Raw genomic sequence first — 19,762 nt, 5'->3', positions numbered from 1 at the left:
AATACCAGCTCAACAACGTTCAGTACTGATTCCCTGGCCCCTTATGATGCCATGGCAGTGCCTTTGTTACGAGGGTCTGACAATTTCTGCTTTCACCCCGTACCCCAGGCCTGGCTTCTGGTTTGCCCCATCACGTTCTCTGTATCTCAAGTTCAACTTTCCCATCTCTGGCCACCTAACGGCCTGAGTGAACTAAGTCCCTTATTCAGCACTTCCCAAGAGCAAGGCATTGAATGATCATAATACATTCCTCAGGAAGGTCCCAGGATGACTCTCCTTTTTCACAGGAGGAAACCGAAGCCCCGAGAAATGAAGTGACTAGCACAGAGTCACACAGCCAACATAAATTTCTCTAACACCGCTTTGTGAAAGTCAAGGCCATGCCACCCTGGATTCTGCTGCCTCCTTCCTCCGCCACCCCTTGGCTCTCCATTACCCTCTTTCCCCAACTGGAACACGAGCCTCAGGGAGGCACAAGGCAGAGCGAGGGTTATTTTTAAACTTTCCTTGAAGCTGCCTCAGCCCCAGGGACCCTGCCCAGCTCTGAGGAGCCCTGGTGAGGCCACTGTGCACCTGAATCTTCTCTCTGAATCAAGGGCCCCAGGCTGGTGGCTAAGACTCAGGTCCTACCAAAGTACTGTCTTGGAGGAGGGGGTGCCACTTAGTGGGGGGTCCAGCCAGGTAAGGAATGACAGACGGGATCTCAGGGTCTGCTCTCAGGGTCTGCTGCGTTCCTGAGGGTTGGTGGGGGGGGGGGGCAGCGCTGTAGAGCAAAGGACAATTCGGAGGAGTTCGGAGGAGCCTCCCTGAAGGCAGAACCCGGGGAGGACAGGTTCCCATGATTCTCTGGGAGGTCAGGAGTCCTCCCAGAAGTCGGCCAACAGGAAGTCTCTCCATAATGCCTTGGGACTGTATAGTTAAGGGGAATTGGGGCCCATGCCTGGAGGAAGGGTTCTTGTGATTCTCTGTAGGGTCCGTAGTAATCCTGGGGGTCTTCTCTCATGATGTCCTGGGGGCTCGGGGTGGTCTTGAGAGTCTTTTCTCCTGATTCCCCTGGAGGGCGCAGGAGTACTCCATAGAGTTTACCTGTAAGAGAAAGCTCCAGTTATCTGGAACATTGCAGGGGTTTTCTCCCATGAGTCCACGGTAGGTCAGGAGGCTTCGCCTGGGGTTTTGCCTTTGGGGAGCTTCTCCCATAATGCCTTAGGTCTTTAGGGTCAAGAAGAATTCCAAGGGTCTGCCCAAAGGACAGGGTTCCCATGATTCCCTGGGGGGTTTGCCCACAGGAAGTCCCACCAGGAATGCCCAGCAAAGACAGGGGGGCGGGGCCGGCCCCGACAGGCCCGGCGCCACAAGACGTGCCCCAGCCCCCGGGAAATCAGCAAGGTCATGGCTTCCATGGCTCTGGGCATGCTGAATGAGGGCGGCTGCAGCGAAGATGAGCTGCTGGAGAAATGCATTCAGTCCTTCGGTGAGTGTCCCCTTCCCTGGCCAGCCCCCCTGACCCTAAGGTGGTAAAACACCCACCTCTCTCTAGGCCTCAGTTTTGGGGGGGAGCATCAAAGGGGAGCAAGGGTGTGTGGAATGAATTTCAACAACTACATTAGGGGTAAGAGAAACACGTGCATGTCTTTTTCCCGAGATGTGGAGGAAGAGAGGAGGTCTGATGCTATTTCCACCTATGACACAACTTGCCAGGTGCTGTCCTGGGCCATCTATGCACAGCACAGACCAGGAAACTGAGAGGCCCTAAGGAGGCTAAGTCGCTTGCCCTAGTTCATGCGGGAATTCACAGGCAGAGCCGGGAGGCTGAACCGGCTTGCAGTCACTGGCCGGGGGGCCACGCTGACAGAGTCCCCTTCTCTTGCCCCCAGACTCAGCTGGCAGCCTGCGCCGCGGGGACCACATTCTCAACATGGTACTGGCCATGCACAGCTGGGTGCTGCCCTCCACCCACCTCGCTACCCGTCTGCTGACCTTATATCCTCCCCCGGCCGTGAGCAACACAGGGAGGGCACAGGGTGGAGACGGGCAAGGCTGGCAGATGGGGACCGGGTGAACAGGCAGGTCTGGGATGCTGGATATCAGAGCCTTGACCAGAACTCAAGTACCAGGAGGCCACAGGGAACACACAGGAGCTGAAGCGGCTGCAGATCTGTCACCTGGTCAGGTAGGGCTGGGTCAAGAACTCTACCCCCATGACCCAGGACCCCTACAGTCTTCCTTCCCCCAAAAAAACACCTCCCAGGGATTCTCCAGCCCAATTCCCCACTGATCCAAGCCCTGCTCCCCCAAATACCACTTCTGAGACACTCCTGGTTTGGTTCCTAAGACCCTCCCAGCTCTGCCCCTTTGAACCTTCACCTCTTTGAGGCCCATTACCAGGTCCTAGAGACCCTCTCCCAGCTGATGCCCAGAGACCTCTAACTCTGATCCCCCCAAGCCCCCACGTCTCAGATACATCAGCCTAGCTTTTAAGAACCGCTCCCCTTGTTCTCCCCAAATTTCACTCCCCAGAGGCCCCCAGTTCAGTTCCTGACCCTCCTCCACTATCGTACATCCTAGCAATTCCACCTCCAAGAGATCCTCCCAATTTATTGTCCACTGATCCCCCAGCCCGTGTTAAGAGGCCCCCAGTCCTACTCCTAGAGACAGCCCTATGGTGCCTCTCCAAACCCTGACCTTCCAGAGACCTCGAGCCCAGCACCTAGAGATTCCTCCGCCCAAGAGACCTCTTTTGCAGACCTTCCTCACCCTGACCCCACCCTCATCTCTAAAATTTTTTTTAATGTTTTATTTATTTTTGAGAGAGAGAGAGAGAAAGACAGCGAGAGCAGGGGAGGGTCGGAGAAAGAGGGAGACACAGAATCTGAAGCAGGCTCTAGGCTCTGAGCTAGCTGTCAGCACAGAACCCGACACGGGACTCGAACCCATGAACTGTGAGATCAGGACCTGAGCCGAAGCTGGACGCTCAGCTGCCTGAGCCACCCAGGTGCCCCCCAGCCTCATCTCTAAACCCTCTCAGGTACTGGCTGACCCAACACCCTGAGACAGTGCATCAAGAGCCTCAGTTAGATGAAGTTATAGGTCGCTTCTGGGCCACCGTGGCGCAGGAGGGCAACTCTGCCCAGAGGAGCCTGGGAGACTCCTCTAGCCTGTGAGTCAGCCGCTCCCCACCCCCATTCTGCCGCCTCTCCCCTCACCCGCACACCTCCACCCCGAACCTGTCCAATACCCTGCCCCCCTTTGCCCCCAGCCTGAGTCCCGGTGGCCCTGGCCCCCCGCCCCCTCTGAGCAGCCCAGGCCTCGGCAAAAAGCGCAAAGTGTCCTTGCTCTTCGACCACCTGGAGACGGGGGAGCTGGCTCAGCACCTGACTTACCTGGAGTTCCGGTCCTTCCAGGCCATCACGGTGAGGACCCCCTGCCCCCAGCTGGAGAGCGCTTGGAGGGGGGTGGCGCTGGGCGAGGCTCAGAGGCCCACGCCCAGGCTGTGGGCAGGGACCTCCGACTCTCACAATGGTGGCCGCAAAAGGTTCAGTCAGACGACTTAAGCTGGCTGAGGACGGAACCGCTGGGTTCAAATCCAGCAGCCCCTCTGTATCTGTGTAACTTTGAAGTCGTTTCTCAGCCTCTCTGGGACTCCCACTTTTCATGAAAGATGGAGGTCCCAATACCTCATTGGATGGTTGGGGGAATTCAATTAAAACGTCCACTTAAAAATGCTTGTCCCAATGCCTGGCACATAGTAAGGGCTCAAAGTCTTTTATTAATTATTCATTTATTTGGGAAGCATGTAAGTTCCATATGCTTTGGTTCCATTTCTGTAAAAAGGGGGATTTCACGGTTCCTGCCTCCTGGGATCGGTGCCCGGTCGCCCGGTCTAAAGGGAAAGCTATCTGGTAGAACCATGTGAAATTGCCATATTTTGCCCTGTTTTACCTATCCAAATGGTAATTTCATATGCTTCAACCTATATATAAGTATATGTGAGTATTAGGTATTGCCATCGCCATTTCAAGGGAAGGTCACCACCAGTTCCTTCATCTGGAAATTTCCAGATTGTTCGCGCACACACACCTGTACAGTACATGTGGGCATGGAATGTTGACCCCTTGAGCAGAACACATAGAAATTGCGTTCATGTTCTCTTTGCCAGTCTTCCTTCCGCTGTCCACCAAGCAGGTACACAAGTAGGAGCAGTAGACTGGGTTCCCACCCTGGCCCTCGCCTGTGTCACCCTGGGCAAATTATCCTCTCTGTGCCTCGACGGCCTCATCTCTAAAATGTGAATAGTATATTATGGTATTCACTTCGTAGAGTTGATGTGAGGAGTTAATTAGTTAATATAAACAAAGGGCTGAGAACAGTGCCTGACTTTATTTAAATATTTCTCTTCAGAGGGAGAGGGCCACGGTGACATCAAGGACATGTGACAGCCAGACTAGGGCCTCAGAGGTCGCAGCTGCTAGGGAGGATGGGCGTGTGAGGGCAAGGCCGCGGCGCCACTGCCCACCCTGATGCCCACCTCACCCCCAGCCCCAGGATCTTCGGGGCTACGTTTTGCAGGGCTCCGTGCGGGGCTGCCCGGCCCTGGAGGGATCCGTACGTCTCAGCAACAGCGTGTCGCGCTGGGTGCAGGTCATGGTGCTGAGCCGTCCGGGGCCGGCACAGCGAGCGCAGGTGTTGGACAAGTTCATCCACGTGGCACAGGTGAGACCCGCCCCCGGGGACTGAGGGAACCACCGCCCGCAGTTACTTGACCCCCTCACCTCCCTCGCATTCCAGCCGCCAGGTCCTGGGTCAAGACTGACCCGCGCGGGTGGTGGCGTCATCCGCTTCCTGGGCCCGCCCCGGCATCACACCCACCCTGACTCCGCCCCCGAGGCCCCAGTACCGAGGTTCTAAACCCGGACTGGGGCTGCAATTCTTTCCCGGCCTTGATAGGACCAGGGCGAACTCGCCTCGGCACCTCCTTCCTTGAGCCTAGACGTAGTCGTTGACGACGTCACCCCCTTGCCCAGTCTCCCAAGTCCCATGCCCGAATATTCTGTCCACAGGCCAGTGAAAGCGTCTCTTTCATGTCCCCACGTTTGCGTCACCCTCCCCTCAGTTACTAGGCCCCAGCCTGCATACTTCCCTCCCCATCACGTCAGGTCTGCCCTTGGCCCAGCCCCACTGTGTCACAACCCCTCTCTTCCCCTTCCCTAAATAGATACCTTCTCTCCTTTCTGGAGAAAAGGGAAGCCTCCTTCCCCCACGTGGCCACGCCTCCTGGCGTACTTCCTCGAAGACCACGCCTTTCCTCTCCTTGCCTCTCACGTCTTCCGACACATTACTTCGCCTGTCCGCCTGTCCGGCCCGGACACCTGGAGGTTCTAGAGTCTGCACTGGGCCCCCTCCGTCTGAGTGCCTTGCACTCCTCCCTGCTCCCCGCCCCCTCCCCACAGCGACCTTGGCCGGCAAACTTGAAAAAGAGGAGGATGAGCCAGTTGCTCCCGATGCCCGGCTGACCCCACACTTGTCTCTCAGGTCCTTCTGACCCTTCCATTTCACTCTGTCCCCATTCACCTCTGCCCAGTTCCTAATTCCTGCCCAGAGCCCAGGCCGTCTTGTCTTCCTGTCTGACCCCCAGGTGCCCGGCACCCTGACATCCATCTGAATCCCCCACACCTGTCTAGTCCCCAAACCTGCCCAACTCCTCACACTTGCCTGACTGCCCCCTCCCGCCACACTGTTCTCTGACCGCACATCAGTCTGTCATCTGCTTGACCCTAATGCCCATATACCTGCTTGCGGCCCACTCCTGCCTGACACATCGCACCTGTTGCCCACACTGGTCCATACCCACATGCCTGACACCCCAGCTCAACCAGAATGCTGTCGCGGGAACCCGCATTCTCCCTGTCCTCCATGTGATATCCACCATCTCTGCATCACCCACCCTTCCTTCCTAGAGGCTTCACCAGCTACAGAATTTCAACACACTGATGGCGGTCACAGGGGGCCTGTGTCACAGTGCCATCTCCAGACTCAAGGACTCCCATGCTCACCTGAGCCCTGACAGCACCAAGGTGAGCCTCCACTATTCTCCCAGGGTTCCAGTTGTCAGTGATCCTGAACCACCCCACACTTGTGCCCAGTCCCCTCCTTCCACCCAGGGGACCTGGTGCCACCCAGAGACCTTGCTCCTCGAAATCCGACAGATTCCCCAGACTCAGTCCTCCTCTGCCTTTCTTCCTCCCTCCTCAACCATGCACGCATCATGCTGAACCGTCTCTACTCTGCGCTTCCAGTCCTGAGCAGGACTGAAGACACATAAGAGAGATGGTCGCAGAGAACTTGCAGTCCAGGCAGGGAGTGAAATGATCCCCCTAAGGACACCAAAGTTAGGCCACCCAGGGGAGGAGCATGGGTCAGACGTGTCCTGGGAAGTGCATGGGGAGAGTTACTCATGAGTCTAGTGTGTGGCTGAAGTCAGGATCTGGTAGGAAATTAGACTGGAGATGCCCAGGGTATGGGACCCCATTAAGACTTGCAAGCTGAACTAAGGTGTCTGGGCTTTATCCAGAGGGCAATTGGGAGCTAGGGAAGGTTTGGTAATGATGACAGCACCCATGATCAGATTTTGATTTTGGGGAAAATGCACTGTAGGCTGGGGAATGGAGGGTATGGAGCTTTCTGAGATAGGGACCCAAAAGGAAAAGCAGTTTTGGGGGATGCTGAGGCCAATGTGGGACATGGAGAGGTCTCAGGGAGCTGTCCAAAATGCCACTGAACCTCCCTGGGGGGTCTGGAACTCAGGCCGGTGGCTAAGGGAGCAGAAATGGTCTCCCAAATAACATGCCCCCCCCCCCGCCCCACATTATACACCCCTCCCCCATAGGCCCTGCTAGAGCTGTCTGAGCTCCTTGCTGCCCACAACAACTATGCCCGGTACCGCCGCACCTGGGCTGGCTGCACGGGCTTCCGGCTGCCAGTACTGGGCGTGCACCTCAAAGACCTGGTGTCCCTGCACGAGGCCCAGCCCGACAGGTTGCCCGACGGCCGCCTGCACCTACCCAAACTCAACAGCCTCTACCTGCGGCTGCAGGAGCTGGCAGCCCTTCAGAGGCAGCACCCGCCCTGCACTGCCAACGAGGACCTGCTGCATCTGCTCACGGTGAGCCGCCCCGCCCTGCCCCTGCCCTGCCTAGGCTGGGTACCCGGAGGGTACAGAGGCTTAGGGTCCTGGGTGCAAGAGGGGCTGCACCCTTGTCGTGCCCATTCTGCAGATTGGGAAACTGAGGTCCACAAGGTGAAGTCACTTGCCTAGTGTCCCACAGCAGTAAAAAGTGGATTTGAACCCAGGCAGGTCAGCCTCAGAACCTGTGTGTTAACGTGCTCACCACCATCCTACATCCTGAGACCGAGAGTGTGGGATTCTAGCTCTATTCAATTTATATAAATAACAATATATATATCCCCCCACCCACCCAGCAGCTACAAATGAAGAGAGTGGGATTCTGAAGGCCATGCAGTCTAAGACTGATTTGCAGACCCTACGACAGGACCAGCTACATAATTTGCAGGGCCCAGTGCTAAGTGAAAATGCGGGGCTCCTTGTTGAGAATTCTTAAGAATTTCAAGACGATGACAGCAGGGCATTAAACGAAGTGGAGGCCCTTCTAAGCGTGGGGCCCGCCTGTGAAGCTGGCCTTGCCCTGAGGTGGTGGCGCCCAGGGCCCCAAGCTTTGCTGATTCTAGGAGACTATCAAGACCAAATATTTATTGAGCACCTGCTGTGAGCCAGACACTACTTTAGGCACTTAGGCTCACAGCAGTGAGCACATCAGAAAACAAACAGACGAAATGCTATCCCTGGCTTCCCAGTAGGGGAGAGACAGCCAATCAAACAAAGTTAAGTGAGCAAATCATATGGTCTTTCGGAGGATTCGTGCGATGCTGCAGGAACCAGCAGGGAAAGTGACAGGGTTTTACAATTTTAAAAAGGACCCAAAAAGGCCTCAGTGAGAAGATGGCATTTCTGGACTAGGGGACAGGGGTGTGGAGACTAAATGGTGGCTCGGTGGGAGGGAGGACCCTAGGAGTCCCCAGAGAAGAGGGGCTTGGGGAAGAGGATGAGAGTGGGGGTCCAGGCAGGGTGCAGGCCGAAGGCAGGGGTATGGAGATGAGGGTCTGTAATGCCCTGCCCACCCCCAGCTTTCCCTGGATCTCTTCTACACGGAGGATGAGATCTATGAGCTTTCATACGCCCGGGAGCCCCGCTGCCCCAAGAGTCTGGTGAGAACTGACCCCCGATCCCTGGCCACCAGCCCGAGCCCATGCACTGACTTAACTGTGCCCCTCTGTCCCTGCCCCAGCCACCCTCCCCCTTCAAAGCGCCCCTGGTGGTGGAGTGGGCCCCTGGCGTGACGCCCAAGCCCGACAGGGTCACCCTGGGTCAGCACGTGGAGCAGCTGGTGGAGGTAAGCAGGGGGCCGGGAAGGAAGGTATGTGCAGTCCCGACACGGCGGACCAGACCTAAGACTGTGAGGACCACGGTTTGGCCTTACCCTCCCCTCCCCACGCTCCTCTGAAGTCTGTGTTCAAGAATTACGACCCTGAAGGCCGAGGAACCATTTCCCAGGAGGACTTTGAGCGATTCTCGGGCAACTTCCCCTTCGCCTGCCATGGCCTCCACCCACCGCCCCGCCAGGGGTAAGTACTCCCGATCGCACGTCCCCCGAAGGTGAGGAGGTTGGGTTTGCCAGGACTCCTGAGTCTGGGAGAAGGGAGCCCGTCAGGCTGAGGTACAGTCCCTGTCCCTAGGAATGGCTCCTTCACCCGGGAAGAGCTGACGGCCTACTTGCTCCGGGCCAGCGCCATCTGCTCCAAGCTGGGCCTGGCCTTCCTGCACAGCTTCCGAGAAGTCACCTTCCGCAAGCCCACCTTCTGTGACAGCTGCAGCGGCTTCGTGAGCACCCTGCCCCTCTCTCGCTCTCCGTGCCCATCTCCCCTAAAGAGTCCCAAGCCCTAACTCCTCGTGGCCTGGGCTCAAAAGGCCAGCCCTGCCCTGGAGGGCTCACAGTCCCCAAGTTCTAGAAAATCCCCCAGGCTCAAAGAATCCCCACATCTCATATAAGCCCTAAACACGGATACCCGGAGTCTAGACCCAAATCCCAGCGGATCTCCGTTGTGAGTCACTGCCAAACCGTGGACTTCTAAAACTTTAGATAATCTACAAACCTGGGTAGGTTATCTCCAAACAGAATCAATTTCCAAGTCTTTAGGGTCCAGATAATTAAAACGCTGGATAATTTTCCAACTGAAGGTATCTTCAAATTCTGGATAATGGACAGATGGCTCAGTCTCCAAACCAAAACCAATTCACATACCTTGGATTACTTTTCCAAACCTGTTTTTCATTCGCTAAACATTTAGTGAGTACCTCCTGTGTGCCAGGCAGTTCTAGACTTGAGGGCTGCGGAGGCGGGCTCAAGCAGGGAACAGGAGGTCCAATCCCTGCCCATAGAATTTACATTTCATTCGTTCCAGATTTTACTTAATTCTAATAGCCTCGATGACTCCCCAGACTGGCAGTAACCTCCAAATCCCTTTAATCCCCAGATCCCCACTTAAGCCTCTAGCCTTTCCCCAACTGCATGGTCTCCACGCTTTCAGAGACCGACCCCACCCCCATCCACAGCCCTCTCCCCTCATTCAGGTAACCAATTCTGCTTTCTCTTCCCAGCTCTGGGGCGTCACCAAGCAAGGCTACCGCTGTCAGGGTGAGTGAGGCATCAGTGGTGGGGAGGGCTTCCAGCACCTACAGTCTGGGCGACTGGGGAGTCCAGGCTGGGCCTCTGGCCACTGACTGCTGACCTTGCCCCAGACTGCGGGCTGTGTTGCCACAAACACTGCAGAGACCGTGTGAAGGTGGAGTGTAAGAAGAGGCCAGGGGCCAAGGGCGATGTGAGCCCCCCAGGAGCCCCTGGCCCACCCACACCAGCTCCCCACGCCAGCTGTGGTAAGACCCAGGGCGTGGCAGTCCTGGAAGGGGACCTGATGGATGGGGATGAACTTTACGGTCATGAGGCCCTTCCTGTCGTACCCACACCCCCCTCACCCATCACCCTATACACAGGCACGGAGGACAATCTCTCCTATACACTATCCCTGGAGCCGGAGACTGGGTACCACGTTTGCCATGCTTGGACTCAGACAGAGCCCCCACACCCTTCCTGGGAACCAGAACCAGAGACGGTGAGGAGGGACTGCCCCCTACCACCAGATGGATACAGGGGAGACCAGGCCATTTGCTTGGGGGACTCCAGGCAGATATGGAAAAGCATAGCAAAGGAAAAAGGTGCAAGAGTCCTCAATTGCTTGGGCAGGAGAGTATAGACACTGGTTAATTTCTAATGTTTTTCTTTTTTTAAGTTTATTCATTTTTCAGAGACAGACAGAGTGTGAGCAGGGGAGGGGCAGAGAGAGAGGGAGACACAGAATCCGAAGCGGCTCCAGGCTCTGAGCTGTCAGCACAGAGCTTAACGCAGGGCTTGGACTCAGCGGCGTCCGAGATCATGACCTGAGCCGAAGTCGGACACTTAACCGGCTGAGCCACCTGGGCACCCCGCTAATGTTGATAGAAAAAGAAAATCTTCAATCCGGTGGGGTGGGAGGAGGGGCTAGGCACTAGTAGAACAGAAGAAGAATTTTTGAGGAGAAAAAAAAGAAAACAAAACAAAATGACAAGGATAAGGCTAAACACATGAGGAGCTATAATTCATGTCAGTGCAGTAAGTGTTACTCTTCGAAGGTAGAGACCTTCAGATTGAGTTTTTAAAAAAGAAAGAAAAGAAAGAACATTCATGGGAGCGTTCATCCATCCACGAGGCAGAAGTCTCCTCGCAGCGTCTCCCGCCCACCACGCACTCCCCACATCGCCCGTCCTCCTCCTTCCAGGTGCCCCTCGAACGAGGGCCTCGCCCGCCCAGTCCTCCAAGCTGAATTCCAAGTCCCTGCTTGGGTCTGACCTCTCTCACCGCCCCCACAGCCAGTCCCAAGTCCTGTTATTCGGCCTCCAGGGGACCTCCAAAGGCGTCGCCTCCTTTGCATCCACACCCCCGTCAGCAAAGAGTTCGTGATCTTCGGAAGTTTTCTTCTTTGGCATGAGAGTGCCTACAAGCTGTACTCTATCTTCCTGCACGTAGTGTCTGTGCGGTTTCATGCTGCACGTTTGGACTTAAGCATCATCTCACCAAGCCCTTTCATCTCCATTTTACAGACGGGGAAACTGAGGCCCGGGGAGGTTAAGCTGCTCTCCAAGATGGCAGAGCTTCTAAGTGTTGGAGGCAGGACTCGAACCCTGGTCTTCTGTCTGCCTCCAAAACAGAAGCTCCTTACCGATGTGCCACACTGACAGCACAGGTCAGGATGGGAGGGGATAGGCTGGGCAGAGTTCCTAACTCTGGGACTCCAAGAGACAGGAGAGAAGGCTAGAGATGGAACAGGGAGCGCATGGACACCCGAGTCCCTCCCCTGCCCAGAGCCCTTCCGTGCCTCCGTCTTGCTCAGGGGCAAAGCCGGAGTCCTCACTGCGGCCCAGTTCCCACAGTCTATTTCCATCACCTTTGACCTCACCTACCACCACTCGTCCCTTACTCGTCCTGCTTCAGATACACTGAACCCTAGGGTCCCTGAACGTGCCGAAAATACTCTTACCTCAGGGCCTTTGCACTGGCTGTTCTCCCTGCCTGGAATGCTCTTCCAGAGGCCCACATGGCTCTCTCTTTGGGCCTTAACTCAAATGTCACCTTCTCGGTGAGGGCCCCTCTGACCATACTCGAAGTTGCAGTCCACCCCCAGTCCTGCTGCTGCCTTCCTGCTTTGTTTCTTCCCAAAGTCCCTTACCCATCTGACACACGACACTTTTTTACCTGTGTATCTTGCTGAATGTTTGCTCCTCTTCGCCAGAGATGACAACTCCAGGACAACAGAGGTTCTTATAATCTATACTTTTCACTGCTGTCTTCCTGGTGCCTAGAACAGGGCTGGCACATGGCAGGCACCTGAGAACTGTTTGTCCAATGCCCGCTTGTCACCCTCCCCATGCCCACAGGATGGGAACGATGTGTTGCTAAAGACCAAAGGACTATGAGGGTCAGAGCAACAGGGATCTGTTGAGACCCAGGGGACACAGACGCCCCTACCCCTTCTCAATCCTGAGCACCTCAATCCTGAACACAGAAACAGGTCCTATAGCTGTCATAAATTAAATTTATTTTCCAGAGATCATGGTGCTTGTTGTTGAGCGGTGGGTGAGGGAAGGACATCCGGGACCTTAGGAACAGGGGATGTGGGGCCTGGGAGCCAGATGCCAAGAGAAACTCTCCAAGCAACTCCGCAAGGACTGGCAGAGAGGACCCCCTCCCCATCCAACCACCGGCTCCCCTTTACTTCTTCTTCTTCTTGCGACCCCAGCTCTGGCGGCCTGCCTTACGCCCACCTCCATCCTCCCGTCTGCTCTGCCAGGTGGGCATGGGGGCCTCCAGCTCATTGGGACGGCCCCCTCGGTCCGGCACGTTGCCCATCAGCACCTGAGAGTTGATCAGACTTGAGTTTCGGGGAAGAAAAATGAACAAGGGAACCAGAGAGCCAAGTGTGAAGGCCAAGGATGCTGGGGCCCCTCCCCACTCCCACCTTGTTGATGGCACAGCAGGTCCCTCGGCGGGCAGCCTTGCTGGTGGCTGGGACAAGACGAGACAGGTCCGCTCGGGCAGCCAGGACATGTGCGATGGAGACATCTGATTCTGGGGTCAGAGCTTCTCGAATCGGGATCAGCACTGCCTTCATGGCTTCACCTTGGGCCTGGGGAGGGGAGGGGATGGAGAAGGTGCCCAAGGGCCCTCCTCAGGTGGGATCGGTCATCTTTGAAGCATCTTGTTCTCGACTCAGGGCCGCACCTCTAAACAAGAGCTATGTATTGTTCCCAAAGACACTCCCAGCTCAGAGCTGGGAATTCTAGAATGTTCTGGGCCTCTAGATTCTACAATGCCCTGGAGACCCTAACATTCTAGAATCCTGTACCTTACAAGAATCTAAAAACCTGCTATAAGGGGATATTCCTGGCCTCCATCTCTCCTCCCAATAGTGACCAGCCCCCTCAACTGGGCCTCCCTGCTCTGGCCAAGGCCCTGTGGCCACACCTCTGCCCGATCACTCCAGTGGAAAGCAGATGTTGTGAGGTCCAGGCGCTTGAGAAGCAGGCAGCGGCGGCAGCAGTACTGATCTCTCAGCCTTTGGCACAGAGACTCCAATGCCTCCTGGGGAAAAGGTCTCAGTCATACCAGGGGTCCCCCTGACTCTCATCTCTGGGTGAGGATGCTGTTGGCATACAGCCATACACAGTCTTACCCATCTGGGTGCGTCCAGCGGGCTGCTGAGAAGAGGCTGCAGGAACCCTGGGGGCAGGGAAGGCAGCAGCTCAGAGATCTGACGGGAGAAGGAGGAGTCTGAGGTTGACTAGACAGAAACCAGATGTACTCCCCGTGGATTCGAGTTCCCCATGGTCTTGAGGACCCAGACGTCGCAATCAAGAATGGTGGTCACTGCTCTAGAAAAATATCCCCGTGGTTGGGGCACTCCTGCCAGAACTGCTTTTGGAGAAAGAACTCCCCCCTACAAGGAAAGTGGGGTGCCCCGGTGCGGAAGCCCCAGCTCTCTACCTTGTCATGCAACTCCCACAGCTGCCGGCTGGCGGCGGTCCCAGGCGTAGGTCTGGGCAGCCCCAGAGCCTGGAAGGTAAGAACCAGTTCCTGGACCACGTCAGCTCCCACCTCTGCCCCTACCCCGCAGAGCGGTGCGGGGTTGGGATCCAGCCGCGGGTACAGACGGAGGAGGCGGGCAGCCTGGAGCTCCGAGCAGAGAAAGCCTAAAAGAAGGAAAAAAGCGAAGTGCAATCAAGGAGGGCTGCCACCCCACCTACTGGGGTCAGAAAGTCCTATTTGCTTCAAAATACTCAGGCCTTCTAGTTCCGCCCACCTAGAACCCTGGCTCCACCTCCAGGATAAGCTCCACCCACTCCCCCTGCTCAGACTTCGAACCCGGCCCACATCGGAAATACCAGGCCCTCTACAGCAAACCCAACCCACCAGAACTTCAAGTCTTCCCCTTCAAATTTCTAACCCCACCTACCTCCAACCCTTTCAAACGCCTCAATTCTGACCACGCCCCCTGAGGGGGACCCTGGCTCCACCCCAACTTGCTGAGCCCGCCCCTCTAGAGGTTGTAGCCTCGCCCACTTCCGCATCCCGGGCCAGCCCCCGGCTCACGCAGCAGGCGTAAGCACGCGCCCGGCTCCCGCAGCGCGGCCGCGCAGTCTCCGCCGCAGAGCGCGCGGTCCGGGCAATGCAACTCCCGCAGCAGGTCGGCCAACTGTCGCAGGAATTCCTCCTCAGCGCAGGGGCCTGCAGGAGGCGGGACACGTCAGGGCGCGGCGGCAGCCTCCGCAGCCCCACCCCTCCGGGCCTTCCGCTCCACACGTACCATCGCCGGCCCTCAGCACCTCCGCGCTCTCCTCCCGCTTCCGCTCCAGGGTGCCCAGAGTGGCCAGCTCCGCCGCCAGCCGCGCGCACAGCGCCCTGAAGTCTGGACACGAAGTGCCCAGCGACGTCGCCCCCGAGAAACCCTCATACCTGTGGCGGAGCCGAGGCAGCGGGAGAGGGTGGGGAGGTCAGTAGGAATTTCCAAGAGCAAACCTGTCCCTTCCTGCACTCTCAACCACACCCCGTTCCCCTTACCCTAAGGCCTGCAGGTCCCGGGCCACAGCGACCCTCTCCCGCGCTTCCGCCTCCGCCCCCTCCATGAAAGTGTCGCCTCTTCGCCAGGCGCGCGCCCCCTGCCGGCCGGAGAGAGCCCCGCCCCAGGAGCGGCGTGCGCGCCCGGCGCCCAGTTGCCGCTCCGTCCAATCAGTCCCTAAGGGCCTTCGGCATTCCGATTGGTGCAGGAGGCAGTAGGACCCGCCCCCAGACCTGCTGGCGCGGAGACCTAGAGCGCCGCCCTTTGGGTTACCCAGTCAGGACCGAGGAAAGCCCCCAGCTCTCTGAATCCCACGCGTGCATTCAGGATCGCAGCTGTCGCGACAGTCCAGCGGGTGTCGCTATTGCTGAACTTAGAAACCGGTTTCTTCTCAGCCTCCCTCAGATGCCCTCTGTTCTTGAAGTACCCTAGACCAAGTGTTGTCATCCCAACTCCGCCCCAAACGCAGAAACTTGCTTCCACCATTCCAACTGAGGGTTGGAATTATGTCATGGACTCAGGAAGCCCGGCTCACCCCCTCACACACGCACCCCCAACAGAGTTAAGCCCTCCTCATTGGTCACAATGTGGGAGTTGGGCCCTCATCCTCTGGCTCCCTAGGCCTTGGAGAGGGAGCAGGTGCGCTATAGCGTCGTGATTAAGAGACTGCACCCTGGGTTAGGGTTAGGGCTTGATTCCACCACTCATGACCTGTGTCTCCACGCCAAATTGCTTCCTATTGGTATAATGGTAAAACTTACCTCTTAGAGTTGTGAAAATGACAGTCGTGTATGCAAATGTTTAGTAGACATACAGGCGTACTCAATAACTAACATAGATTGAATATTTTGTGTGTGATACTAAAGCATCACAGATCCATTTTAGGGAGGAGAAACCCAACGTTCAGAGAGGATAAGTCAGAGAGATGTGTGGTGGTGCCAGGATTCAAATTCAGGCCTGATTCCAAAGTCCTTGCTTCTAATCACTTAACCTAGGGCTACTATTAGGACTGCTACTGTTGTTGTTGCTGTTAAAATTATAACACAATCCTCCATGCTCCTGCCTACTCCAAGGCTGGGTACTCGGGACCGTTTTTTGACTTTAATAAAACCTTAAAGATGGCTCAGGTCGGAACATTGGAATCACAACCTCGAGTCCTTTTTTTTTTTTTTTTTGGCAAACTCTTTAAATTGGTGGATTCTGTCTTCATAATAGATCCATTATCTTGCGCACTTCTCCCTGCCTCCACTGTCCTCACCCGGATTTTGTGTACCCTGTTGTCTCCCCCTCGGCCATCACAGCAGCCTCCTCTCCATCTCCCCGCCCACCCACTCCCAGTGTCTTGCTCACAGGCAGCCAGAGGGGATGTGTAAACACCTCAGTCAGGTCACATCCCTCCCATGCTTGGAGCCTTCACACTCAGGGTGAACACTGAAGTCCATGCAACGGCTGTGCAAGAACCCACAGATCTGCCCTGTCACCTCTGTATTCATCCCTGAAGTACTTCCTCTTTGCTTCCTCCCCTCCGGAAACTCACTCCCTTAATGTCCCTCAGACTTATCAGACATGCTCCTCCCTCAGGGCCTTGCAGGGAACAGTTCCCCTTTGCCTAGAATGCTCTTTCTGCAGACATCCACAGGACTCCCTCACCTCCTTCCAGGCTTTGTTCAAATGTCAGCTCATCACTGAGGCATCCCTGACCACCTGGCTAAAAATGACTGTACCCCCATCTCTGCTTTATCCTTCTCTACAGCGCACATGATTTCTAATGTATCACTATCTCCTTCAGTATAAAGTTCTTGTGGGAAAGGATCTTTGTCTGTTCTGTTCACTGCTTTACCCTCAGTGCCTAGAACAGGGTCTGGCATATAATGGGTGTTCAATAAATGTACTTGGCGGATTGAATGTGAGGGGCTGCCTGGGATTAAAGGAAGTGAGAAAGGATGAACCAGGTAGGAGGCTGGCTTGGTGGTTCAGGGAGGTGAGTGGATGGGGTGCATCAATGCAAATAAAGGACACAGGCTGAGACTTTGTCACAGACATTTCTTGGAGCGAATATCTCATGCCCCCTCCCCAATGACAAGGCTAGGTCTTTGGCCCCCATCCTCCCCCACCACTGCAGCCTGCACGGATAACAATATTGAGGTCACAGACTGGCTTGGAATCGAGATCAGGAAGATAAATGTCAGGGTGCCTCCCCCAAATCTGGGGGCCAAGCATCCAATCTGAGGGGCAAGCAGCTGGGAAATTGGGCCTGGGGGCTCCAGGGTCTGAGGTCTTCCTGGCTCCCAGGGTCAGCCCTCCACACACCCCTGATTTGGGGGTGATGAAGAGGAATCATGGATCAGAGGTGGGTATTAGCAGGGAGCAGGACTGGGAGACCTGGGAGAGGCAGTGCCGGGAGGTGGGGGCCGAAGGAACCTTCCCCGGCTCCCACCGCTTCATCCGCAGATCCCACAGCACCTTACAGCACTCTGGTCCCCGTCCCACCCCTCCCCAAAACGAGGTAGGTTAAGAATGGAGCTTCCCCCCGCCCACCACGGAAGGGAGGAGACCGAGGCACAGAGAGGGGGATGGGGACCCAGGCTGCCCCAGCCCCCCCGGTCCCTCCGCCCTCAGCTCTGGTGGGTCTGACAGTGATGAGAGCTGGGCAGAGTGGGGATGGGAGGGACATCCCCCTATTCTCTCACCCATCCCAAGGTCTGGTTGGGAGAGCTGAATCTCACAGGTTCCGGATGTAATAAATAGTTAATAATTTAAAGGAAGTGACAGAAGGATCTAGCCCTCTGACCCCCTTGACCTATCCCTTGAACCCCTAACAAGGCCATCCAAGTCTGGGTAATGAAGAAGGGTAAGTGCACATTTCCAGATGCTTGGGACCAGAAGCAGGTCCCAAGCCCATAGAGCATTGAGATTGTCTTGCTCCAAGACCTCGATCCTCTCATTCAGGCCATCAGATCTGAGTACCCTGGAAGTCCCATCCCACTCAGAAAAGAGACTGTGGCAGCCCCCTTGCCCAGAAGAGGGACCACAGAGGGCTATGAAACAGGCTTTCAAACTTCACAAAGCAACCCCCCAACTCTGAGATGGAAAGGAAGGAGTTAACAGGGCAGAACAGAAAAGGTTTGGGCTAGGGCTAGGGCTCAAGATTGGGCTTGTGGCTGAGTGCAATGGGTGTGCATGTGTGTCTCTGTGTGTGTAGATCCATAGCTCGCCTAAAAGGTGACTTTGTGCACAGTATAGCCAGCAGAGTGCTGTGTGAATTCCAGCCACACCCCCACCTTGACGGTGTGTCTTTTTGATTCGTGAACGGCCTGCACAGTCATCTATGGCAATGCTAGGTCCTAGAATTGAGAGTGGGGGAGCTCTGAGGTGGTTCCAGAATCCAGAAACATGGGCTCAAAATGTTTGTTTTTCACCCTAGTAAAAGGGTAGTTATGTGGGATGTTGGGGGCTTGGGCTGCAACCCTTAAGACTGGAATTCAGAGGTCTGGGACCTTGGGGTTTCAGGGACTTAGAGATAGCAGGATACAAGGGCAGCAGGTCTTGGAGAACATCAGGCTTACTAGGCTCAAGTCCAAAGGAATCCGAGACCTGAAGGTGCTATGGTCCTGGGGCACTTCAGTTCTTTCTCTGGTATGGAGGGACCAAGGTCTTGAGCAGAGACAATCCCAATGTTTTACAGGCTTGAGCCCTCAATTGGGGGACCGATGGCACCTTGGGGTCTTGGGACCAGTGCTCCCAAAGCACTCTGGGGTCGTTCAGGGGCTGGGGGGCCGAGGGATCAGATGTCCGGTTGCCAAGAACATCCCATCTTCTGGGAGCTGGGCTTCTAGTCTTTAAGGGATTGGGGATCTGTGGATACAAAGCAACTAAAGATGCCAGACTATCATGGGGCTTGAAATCCAAGTCTAAGGGGTTTGGAAAGAAGGTTATCTGAGGACTTGGGCCCAGTGCCTCGGGCCCCAGGTGTTGGCGGCCTTCAGTACTACATAGGGAGTACAAGGCACCTCAGAGTCCTATATATGAAATCCAGAGCTCCTGGGAACACTGGCCTGGGGTGGGGGGGTCTACAGAGGTCTTTGATCCTTGGCTCCCAGAGCATCTTGGATTCTGACATCTGGATTTGGGGGCGGGGGCGGGGTGGGGACAGAATGGGAGAAGCTCTGTGATGGGTCTCCCAAGTCATTTTGGTCAGAGAACGTCTGTTCGGGCATATCTAAGAACTCAGGGAATCATAAGAGGAATCTGGTGTCTCAGGGGTCCTGGGGGGCTACAAGAACACCTCGGATGTGAGTGCCCCAAGTTTTAGGTGAGCATTCGGGGACCATTTGGGGTGAATCTGGGTTCTATGGTCTCAAGATCTGGGAGTAATTGTATGCAGGCAGGGTCAGGTTTTGGCAACTCCTGACTAACTCCGGGGCTGTAATCTAAAGTTTCGTGGCATCAGGTATGATAGGTGTGGGTTGGTTATTTGAACAGGGAGTTGGGGTTCAGGGCCCTGCATCTCTCAGGGATACAGATGCTCCCCAGCTTGGCCGAGGTGTAGAGTCTGGGGATGCCTGGAGTCTCCTCAGTCTAGGTCAGGGAGAGGGTGGCGGCAGGATGGGGACACCAGGACTCAGGATGCCTGGGACCTCTTGGACCGACATCCCAACGAAGCTGTGTCTGGGGTCTCTCAGTCCTAGATTTGGGGTCCAGGTTCCGGGTCTGGGGTCTCTCAATCCAAACTCAAGCTCCAAGTTCCGGGTGTGCCTAGGTTTGGGTTTGGGGTCCGAACGGAGTCCAGAGTCCTGGACCCTCAATTTTGGGTCCTCGGTGCAGCTTCTGGACCCACCAGGCCGTCCTCACCGCGCCGCCTCCTCGTGGCGACCCCCGCAGCCAGCGCAGCCACATCGCGCCGCGACCCAGTGGCATGCGCGCAGCGGCGCATAGCAGCAGAGGCAGGGCACGGCCAGGGAGAGAGCGGCCAGCGCGGCCCAGC

At 56.2% G+C, this 19,762-nt stretch overlaps 2 protein-coding genes across 9 annotated transcripts in view; one reads left to right on the top strand and one right to left on the bottom strand.

Annotated features, from left to right (window-relative positions):
* The window catches only part of RASGRP4 (RAS guanyl releasing protein 4), a 13,752-nt gene extending 1,479 nt beyond the window's left edge, over positions 1-12,273 (top strand). For 3 of the 8 annotated variants that reach the window (XM_029924795.1, XM_029924797.1, XM_029924796.1), the window contains 17 exons: positions 288-556; positions 1,287-1,471; positions 1,875-1,980; positions 2,108-2,170; positions 3,026-3,157; positions 3,257-3,410; positions 4,537-4,710; positions 5,955-6,071; positions 6,884-7,159; positions 8,200-8,280; positions 8,361-8,465; positions 8,579-8,697; positions 8,809-8,953; positions 9,731-9,767; positions 9,872-10,006; positions 10,124-10,242; positions 11,036-12,273. In XM_029924795.1, coding sequence (XP_029780655.1) covers positions 1,390-1,471; positions 1,875-1,980; positions 2,108-2,170; positions 3,026-3,157; positions 3,257-3,410; positions 4,537-4,710; positions 5,955-6,071; positions 6,884-7,159; positions 8,200-8,280; positions 8,361-8,465; positions 8,579-8,697; positions 8,809-8,953; positions 9,731-9,767; positions 9,872-10,006; positions 10,124-10,242; positions 11,036-11,401 — 2,211 coding nt within the window. In that variant the 5' untranslated portion in view covers positions 288-556; positions 1,287-1,389 and the 3' untranslated portion in view covers positions 11,402-12,273. Of the gene's footprint in view, positions 1-287; positions 557-1,286; positions 1,472-1,874; positions 1,981-2,107; positions 2,171-3,025; positions 3,158-3,256; positions 3,411-4,536; positions 4,711-5,954; positions 6,072-6,883; positions 7,160-8,199; positions 8,281-8,360; positions 8,466-8,578; positions 8,698-8,808; positions 8,954-9,730; positions 9,768-9,871; positions 10,007-10,123; positions 10,243-10,944 lie in introns of all 8 variants that reach the window. The other 5 variants (XM_029924793.1, XM_029924798.1, XM_029924794.1 and 2 more) reach the window with 4 other exon arrangements.
* On the bottom strand, positions 12,239-14,891 carry FAM98C (family with sequence similarity 98 member C). Its single transcript, XM_029924801.1, has 8 exons — positions 14,781-14,891; positions 14,527-14,675; positions 14,313-14,447; positions 13,707-13,912; positions 13,396-13,473; positions 13,188-13,304; positions 12,682-12,849; positions 12,239-12,578 (listed from the first exon to the last, which is right to left on the bottom strand). The coding sequence occupies exons 1-8, from the start codon at positions 14,843-14,845 to the stop codon at positions 12,435-12,437; spliced, it is 1,062 nt and encodes a 353-aa protein (XP_029780661.1). The 5' UTR covers positions 14,846-14,891; the 3' UTR covers positions 12,239-12,434.
* Between the last annotated feature and the right edge of the window lie 4,871 nt (positions 14,892-19,762).

This window comes from Suricata suricatta, chromosome 16 (assembly GCF_006229205.1).
Source record: "Suricata suricatta isolate VVHF042 chromosome 16, meerkat_22Aug2017_6uvM2_HiC, whole genome shotgun sequence".
Taxonomy (NCBI): domain Eukaryota; kingdom Metazoa; phylum Chordata; class Mammalia; order Carnivora; family Herpestidae; genus Suricata; species Suricata suricatta.
Note: the sequence above shows the minus strand (reverse complement) of the source record. Positions and strands in the feature narration are given on the sequence as shown.

Coding starts and splice junctions, on each gene's coding strand:
- FAM98C (XM_029924801.1), bottom strand. CDS start 14,845: ATGGAGGGGGCGGAGGCGGAAGCGCGGGAGAGGGTCGCTGTGGCCCGG. Junction 13,474..13,706: donor TGTGGGAGTTGCATGACAAG/GTAGAGAGCTGG, acceptor TTCTCCCGTCAG/ATCTCTGAGCTGCTGCCTTC. Junction 12,579..12,681: donor CCTGCTGTGCCATCAACAAG/GTGGGAGTGGGG, acceptor ATCAACTCTCAG/GTGCTGATGGGCAACGTGCC.